General features: G+C 37.3%; 1 protein-coding gene across 2 annotated transcripts; it reads right to left on the bottom strand.

Moving 5' to 3' along the window:
• On the bottom strand, positions 1-3,617 carry LOC131006771 (uncharacterized). Of its 2 annotated transcripts, none has more exons than XM_057933909.1 (4): positions 2,978-3,617; positions 2,612-2,876; positions 1,274-1,399; positions 1-375 (listed from the first exon to the last, which is right to left on the bottom strand). In XM_057933909.1, the coding sequence occupies exons 1-4, from the start codon at positions 3,314-3,316 to the stop codon at positions 356-358; spliced, it is 750 nt and encodes a 249-aa protein (XP_057789892.1). In that variant the 5' UTR covers positions 3,317-3,617; the 3' UTR covers positions 1-355. The 2 variants fall into 2 exon arrangements, with proteins under 2 accessions (XP_057789892.1, XP_057789891.1); XM_057933908.1 differs by having other exon boundaries at positions 1-367; positions 2,978-3,587.
• Positions 3,618-8,838: the final 5,221 nt, after the last annotated feature.

The raw sequence follows: 8,838 nt of genomic DNA, 5'->3' as shown, positions 1-8,838 counted from the left end.
TTAAATTTAAAAAGGTATTAATATAAGAGACTGAAAAATCAAGAAGGTTGATCAATTACATATGATATAAAGGTGCAGTTTTGGTTGCTTAATTCTTATTTTTAGTTGGCTTTGCATCATTTCTATACATGTGACTAAAGAACTGACAAAAGGGCCATGACTAATATGTCGATGGCTCCTTAATTATTCTTTGATAATATATGCCAAACTAATATATTTTTTTTCATACTAACAAATAATGATTTAATTGGCGACTCTCAATAAGTCCATTCTTGGGGTAGTATTTGCATCTCATCAACCTTGTTTGGCGCCTCCATTTCGAACTTTGTATGTATATTTCCTTGGCCCTTCGATCTCATTCCTTCATCTGCAAAACTGCAACGCGTTAAAACTGTAGGCGTTTTGTATGCGAAATATGTTACACGTAGAGTGATTATTGAAAATATTGCAAGTTTCTATAATATTTTCATTTTCTCCTCCAACTTCTATTTTTATTAAGTAGATGAGGCCAAAAATGTAGAAATTTAAGTAGAGGCAAAAAAGATATGAAAAGTAAAATGCGACAAGTTAGAGCGCTATGTATTTTTTTTTAATTGAAGACAGATAAATTTTTAAAGTTTGCGACACACTGGATTCGAATTTGATCAGTATTAATTTAGTCTCAAATACTCCCTCCGTCCCACTGTAAGTGAGACCTTTTTTTTTGGCACGAGAATTAAGAAAGGTGTATTTTGTGTGCAAGTGAAAAAGTGAAAAAGTGTTTAAAGGAAAAAACTTTTACCTAAAAAGGAAATAGTCCCACTTACAATGGGACGCCCAAAATAGAAAGAGTCTCAGATACAGTGGGACGGAGGGAGTATTAATTACTTTATTATTACACCCACATGTACACGCTATGTATTTATTGCATATATAAGAAGTTAAATAATTAATGAAATATTAATAATAAGACAAGAATGCTAGTATTAAGTTTTAGAAACAAAGTAGATATGTTGCATGTCGAATTTACTTAAATAGTGGAACATTAATTTATTCCACGTTCATTTCATTATTAATGATTCATTACTTTTAGACGCAAAAGTTAAGAAAAATATATAAATAATTAGCTTAAAATAGTGGGATATACAGTACTATTTCATGAATTAGTTTTATAATTTATAAAATGAGCCACTTATAATGAGACATCTTAAAATATAAAATTAGAGCGACTAATAATAGAGGCATCTTAAGTACTTTTTCTTCTTGCAAGTATAAGTGTTGATGCATAAGGTACCTCTAAGTGAAGCGTGACAGAGAGATGTAGCCGTCGTTAATGGTGGGGTTGCAGAGTCTGAAAGCCTTGTGAAGTGTAGTTCGAGAGCTTCTAGAACCCTCGTAGGAATCAGAACCGTCGATAGACCTGTTCAAATATAATTAAATTAATTATTTATTTATATATTGACATCAAAGCAAGCTTAATAACACGTTTTCTCTTCAGATAGTAGTAGGTTGAGGATTGGAGGGAATGTATGGTGTGTGTGAGTTTTTTTTTTTTTTTTTTTTTTTTTTTTTTTTTTTTTGAGGATTGGTGTGTGTGAGTTATAGTACCTTAAATAATTAGTACTTCATCCGTGTTATGTTTGGGCACGGAGATTAAAAAATGTGTAGAAAGTATGTAAATGGGTTGATGAAAATTATTTAAATATTAGATATATAGAGAGAATTTATTACCAAAAAAGGAATAACACATTTATAATGAGACATCTTATTATAAAAAGTAAGACATTTGTAATGGGACGAAGGGAGTATTATGCTAATAAATTTTTCTGTTGCAAGTAGCTAGTATCAGTTACATATTATTTGAACCATGCAATTCGACGATTTAATTAGGATTTTATTTAATAAAAAAAGTACGAACTGGATTTCTAATTCAGTGCACTGAATTTAGGTATTTTTAAATTCATCTGTTAAAATGACTAAAGCGTTTCTCCAAGTCGCTAAGAGCCAAAAAGGAAGATAATTTATCTAATACAAGGGCTATTTGATTCTACATGAGAATTTATCTTCGTATTATATGTTTTAAAGCATCGCGTCTGTAGCTAAGCATGATCTAATAAATTATTGTAAAATTGCTACTGGGATTTAATTTTGCAAAGTAGCTTTCCATTATGGTTTCAAAATGGCACCAACAAAAAGTTTAATATTTCAATAATCAGAAAAGGACAGTCCATCCATACACCAAACAAAAGCTATCTATTTACCATTTATTGAAAATTTGATGACGTCCCTTTTTTCTCCTCACTATGAAATAGTAGGAATTATTAATATTTAAGCCTTCCTATCTATAGTTATTTCTCCTCACGGCACTATTTCTTGCCCATAATTACAATATCAACCATCTCACGACTTTGTTATAACAATATATAATTTCGGTATCGCATTTGGATTTTTGTTACAGAAAATTCATTGATGATTACTTTATAAGAAAGATTTGAAAAAATGTTTCACTTGCATTCGAAACCAATTTCTGAGTGAGTGAATTAGATTAAAACAAATTTCTAAATAATAATTTCTCTAAAACAAAACACTGTTTTTTTTTACAAGAAAAAGAAAACACTTGAAATTAAAATACCTGATTTCTTTTTTTGCTCAACCGGGTTGTTAGTAACTCGAGGTAAGAATACACCGGTTCCGGATGACCCGTTTCTCGATCCGGGTCCGCCAAGAAATATGGCCTGCATACCCGACCCGGTATGCCTCTTCCTGCCCGCGTCTCTGTATCGCCCATAATTCCGCTCCGCTTTCCGAGTTTGCATCTGCTGAGTTAACTCATCTCCCTTAACCCTTCTGCCTCTCGAAACGCCAACTCGATCCCCAACTGCCGAGTGATTATTCAACTGAAAAGGCGACAAAGAAAACAAAAGGAATAAGTTCAAAAAAAAAAAAAGGAATAACTAATTAACAAATTAATAATTCATTACAAGCATATTATATATACCTTAACGCATGGAGTCCGGTTCGCATGATCAAGAACCGGGCGGTTCGGGTTCAACCCGTAATGAGAAACCGAGTTTGGTTCTTCCTCGTCTTCTTCGTGAAGCATGCACTCGGCCATTTGACGACTCAACTCGGCAGCGAAATCGGCGTCGTCGCTCTCCGACGAGCCCAACTCGGAGCCGAAAGGCGTGGTGAAACCGGACGACGACGAGTCACAAGCCGACGACGAACTCGGGCTCCTCCACTGCGGCATGATCGAGCTACTATTTTCACGATTCTCCTCTATCTTGAATAAATCGGCATACAGCAAACTTTTCCTCTCTTCAAAATCGAAACCCATATTTCTCAACTTGTTGGAGTAAGAAGAAAAATTAATATAAAGAGGAAAGAATTAAAGAAGAAGACGAGTTGGACGGAGTGGGAGTAACGATGTCACGTTCTATACATAATAGTGGTAGATTTTATTGGTACAGAACCATATGAATATATATAGAGAAGATAAATTGTATACGTTTGTTTGTATGATATTGTGTGTTTGTATATATAATATATAGGAGGTGGGTTTGTTTTTGTTGTTGGGTTTAGTGGTTGGACGTGTGTATATTTGGTCCAACCCAACTGCCATTTGTTGGAGGCTGAATATAAATTCAACCGGTTTGTTTAGCTATTTTATATTTAACTAATGGAATTATTTAATATTTGAATTAAGCTGCTTAACCAAGGTTGGTTATTCTATTTTAGATGGAATAGTTGTTGCAAAGGGTGTATAGTGGTACATCATCAATTGGGAGCACCCCTTTTTTCCTACTATTCGTACGATTTATACTTATAAATGATTCAGATAATAAGTTTCGAAATTCAAATCTCGACAATCCCATAAAGGTGAACTATTTTTTAGGGTACCATAAAGATGAACCCTAATTTTGAATTATAATAGTGAAAATGGGAAACGTTTAGTGGAGAAAATGGTTGTGGTTAGCCGTTAGAGTTAGTTTGGGATGTCAGTGACCTACATGGTTGACCCATTAATATAGCTCAACCGCCCAACATTGGGTTTACTGTGTTAAAAATAAATCACATAATATAGGATAATCTTTATATGATGAATTAATCTTATACTCAACTTTATGATAATTCGAAAAAATATAAATAATGCATAAATATTAATTGACAAACATGGTTTTCGTACCTCAATTCCACATGTTTTGTTGTCATTTCCCTTCATGTTTTGCTTGTGAATGCTTGTTTGTGCCCGAATATTTAGTTTTATAAAGATTTGATATCTTGGTGTAGTTTTGGAGCAATTTCAGGAAACCTCAATGATTAATTGGAGGATTTTGAAGATATGAGATTGAAGTACGTCTCGAGAGGAATCCGTGAGCGCAAACGGCGACCAAATCCGAGTTCGGACGAGGGAGAACGGAGCAAAACGAGCGGACTGCGCAATACGCCCAGTACCCCGCGGTCACCACCCGCGGCCGCGGGGTGGGACCGCGGGTCAGCTGCCCCCGACTCCAGGAGACACCCGCGGTCACCACCCGCGGCCGCGGGGCGGGACCGCGGGTCCCCTGAGCATCCCCCACGTTTGAAGGCCGCGGACGCGGGCCGTGACCGCGGGAAAAGAGCGGAGCATCCCCAAGTGGGCCCCAGTCGCGTTTTTCAGCCCTTAACCCCCATTTTTCCCCTTTTCCTCACATTATTCATCTTCCCCAACCTCATACTCACCCATTTCCATCTTCCCCAATTCATTCACACCAAACCCTAGCCTCCATTACCACATCTTTTTACCAAGATTGAAGGCATTGAAGAGGAGAGAAGATTGAAGAAAGCTCATTAATAGGATTTGTCACTTCTTACTCTCTCTTTCATTTATGTATTTCTTTGATTTTGGTTTGTTGTTTGTGAACATGTTTGGATAAAATCCCCCATTAGTTTGGGGATTAGGCTCATGGATGATGTAATAGATTGATTATTATGCTTAATATATGTCTTGATTACTTCCTTGTCATTATCTTTGCAAGCCCTAGTATTCTTTCTTGTATGGATTGTTGGCCACTTTCTATGCATTTCTCATTTGTGATTTGAATCGGGAGAGGATAATCATAATAGATTAGGAGCTTGAAACATATTGACTCAATAAACCGGGAGGTTGAGAGTTGGGTGAGAGTTTACCGATCCTTTGTGCTTTTGGGAGTTATAGGTTAGAAGTTGACCGGGGACGGCAACTATGACCCGTAATCTACCGTTTTAGTCGTCCGGGAGGGGGCTAGAACTAGTGGGGAGATCACTCTAGATAAATAGGAATATCAAGACTAATATTGAGCTAATTTGAAGTCCATTGCTAATCCATCGATGCCTAATCCCTAAACCACCTTCATCACTTAATTAATCCACTTTGTTTGATTGTTCTTATTTTGTCTTTGAATTTGTTAGTTAATCAAACCACTCACCTCCTTGTTTAGTCTAAATAGCTCTAGCATAATGAATTAGGATAATCACTAGATTGAACTACTAATCCTTGTGGGATACGACCTTGCTTCCATATATTACAACTACCCGTATACTTGCGGCGTGGTGAAAATATTAGCGAACAAGTTTTTGGCGCCGTTGCCGGGGATTAGTTTAGTTTGATTACTTGTGATATTTTGAATCATTGTGTTTAACTACTTTAGACATTTTACTTGATTTATTTTTGTTTTCTATCTTAAGATGTTTGTTTTGACTCGTTGTTTTTGTTGGTTGGTAGGGTGATGAAAAAGAAAATTATTACACAACACCAAAAATATTAAATGGATGATGGAAGGAATGAGTTGGTTGAGCAACTCGAACTACAATTGGCGATGATGCAACTTAAGTTGCGAGTTTTAGAAGCAAAAAGAAATTGTAGGCAACCATTCATCCAAGAAGCCTTCCAACCAACACCTTCTTATGGCGAGTATTATGACATGGGGTGCAATGCCATGGAGTGGCAATCACCATTGGAGTATGAGGACCATTTCAATAGTTGGAATTATGAAAATTCTTATTTCACTAAAGAAAGCTTTCAAGGGGGAAATCGGTACTATCAAGAGGAGAAACCGAATGTTAGAGACGATCTTCTACAATGCTTCATAGCTACACAAGCTTGGATAGAAAAAAGTATAGCAAACTCTGATGTTATGCTAGAAGAGCAAAGAAAGTCTTTGGCTACCACTATGGAAAATCAAAAGCGAATTGATGATGTGTGCATGGCCATTAGCCTACAAAATGGAACCTTGTATGAGGAACCAATGCCAATGCTAAGTGAAGAGCCTCAAGAAGTTGAAGAAGATGAGGATCAATTCTCCAAATCCCTTGAAGTCGAGAGCCCAACTTTTCCAATGCAACCTCTACAATTCCAAAAAGATGAAGACTGCACAAGCTTCAAAGAATGCAAAGTCATAAATTTTGTCGATCCTTACCTCAACCCGGGCGATTCTACGAAGGCTTGCTTCTTTCACTTTTATTTATGTTCATCTTTTGATTTTTATTTTGATTTGCCTAATAAGGAATTGTTTGAGTGTGGTGATACTCTAGATGGTGAACGAGATTACCATGACGCCCGGGATGTCTCAAGAATTGCAAAGCCACCATATTTTTGGATCGCGGCGGATGGAGCTTGCAAATTTGATGAGAAATGGCCACCGCCTAAGCCTCCACCTCGCTTGTGAGTACGAGACAAGTGACCATTTTCTCCTTCATCCAGACTTATTTCTCATTTGTGTGAAATAAGTTTGGGGGGAGGGTGAAGATGGGTTACTTATCTCATTTATTCTGTTGTTTATTTATTTAGTTAGTTTAGTTTTTGAATAATGAGATTTTGTCTATTTTCTTGAGCTTTTCCATGTCTCTTGAGTTTGAGCTTGATTGTTGAAAAACATGAGTTGGATGAAATGTGTGTTGGGCTTATGATATGAATTTTGTTTTTGGAAAAATTGTGTGTATCACTTGTGGATTATGCATGAAAAGTTTGAACTTGTGACAAGTGAGTTAAATGTTTTGCCTCCAAGAACTTGAAAATGAGCTTGTAAGAATTGAGCCTTTGATTGTCATACATTTACAATCTCATTTTGTTCTTGAGTGTAAATCATTTGAGCATGTGTGTTGATCTCTAGAACTTGCCATGAGTCCTCTCTTGAAAATAAAAGTAGATGTGTTGTTAATATTGAAGTGATTTAAGGCCATCTTTGTTAGCCACTTAACTCAAATTGTGTCCAAATTCTCATTTGATCCTAGTTTACCCCTTTCGTGCCTTGTAGCCTTTCTTTTAATGAACCAATGATAAAGGGGTAGAACTTAGAGTGTTAGTGGTTGCTTTGATGAAAATGGTTGGAAAATGATTGAAATTGCTTGTCAAACTTCGATTGAGTGAAAATCACTAGTCTCCTATAAGCTCAAAAAGAAAAAGAAAGAAAAATGAAGAGACATGTGAATAAAATAGTACAAAGGGGAGTGATTTGCCTTTTAAATCATGGTCTTGATAAGTATTCATAGGGTGAAAAGGAAGAAAAGTGGGGATATTGGTTGATTGATTAGAAAAGAACAATGGTGAATATGACATATTTAATTTGGGAATTGTATGGGATATGAGTCACTTTGCCTATAAACACCTCACCTTACCAAAGAACCCTCATTACAACCCAAGGAAAGCCCTTTGTGATCTTTATTTATAACACATTGAAGTATAGAGAGTTAGGATAAATGGCAAGCTTATGGTAGATTGCATACTTGTTTCAATTTGAGTGCAAACACGTCCATTCTAAACACTTGAGAGTTGAGTGCGTCATTGAAACATCCACCTTGTGAGGATTCAAGCTTCGATGCTATAATATTGAACTCACTATCACTTGTGACTTCTTGGAATGCATTTCTGCTTGTGATACACTTTTGAAAGATTTTTAAAATTGTTGAAGCCCTTGAAATGACACCAATTCATGCTTACATGTTTGTTTACTTTTATTTCTCTTCTCTTCGTCGTTTGGGGACAAACAACACTTTAAGTTTGGGGGGGTTGACAAACATGGTTTTCGTACCTCAATTCCACATGTTTTGTTGTCATTTCCCTTCATGTTTTGCTTGTGAATGCTTGTTTGTGCCCGAATATTTAGTTTTATAAAGATTTGATATCTTGGTGTAGTTTTGGAGCAATTTCAGGAAACCTCAATGATTAATTGGAGGATTTTGAAGATATGAGATTGAAGTACGTCTCGAGAGGAATCCGTGAGCGCAAACGGCGACCAAATCCGAGTTCGGACGAGGGAGAACGGAGCAAAACGAGCGGACTGCGCAATACGCCCAGTACCCCGCGGTCACCACCCGCGGCCGCGGGGTGGGACCGCGGGTCAGCTGCCCCCGACTCCAGGAGACACCCGCGGTCACCACCCGCGGCCGCGGGGCGGGACCGCGGGTCCCCTGAGCATCCCCCACGTTTGAAGGCCGCGGACGCGGGCCGTGACCGCGGGAAAAGAGCGGAGCATCCCCAAGTGGGCCCCAGTCGCGTTTTTTCAGCCCTTAACCCCCATTTTTCCCCTTTTCCTCACATTATTCATCTTCCCCAACCTCATACTCACCCATTTCCATCTTCCCCAATTCATTCACACCAAACCCTAGCCTCCATTACCACATCTTTTTACCAAGATTGAAGGCATTGAAGAGGAGAGAAGATTGAAGAAAGCTCATTAATAGGATTTGTCACTTCTTACTCTCTCTTTCATTTATGTATTTCTTTGATTTTGGTTTGTTGTTTGTGAACATGTTTGGATAAAATCCCCCATTAGTTTGGGGATTAGGCTCATGGATGATGTAATAGATTGATTATTATGCTTAATATATGTCTTGATTACT

This window comes from Salvia miltiorrhiza, chromosome 1 (assembly GCF_028751815.1).
Source record: "Salvia miltiorrhiza cultivar Shanhuang (shh) chromosome 1, IMPLAD_Smil_shh, whole genome shotgun sequence".
NCBI classification, from domain to species: domain Eukaryota; kingdom Viridiplantae; phylum Streptophyta; class Magnoliopsida; order Lamiales; family Lamiaceae; genus Salvia; species Salvia miltiorrhiza.
The sequence above is the reverse complement of the archived record's forward strand: the minus strand, read 5'-3'. Positions and strand labels throughout refer to the sequence as shown.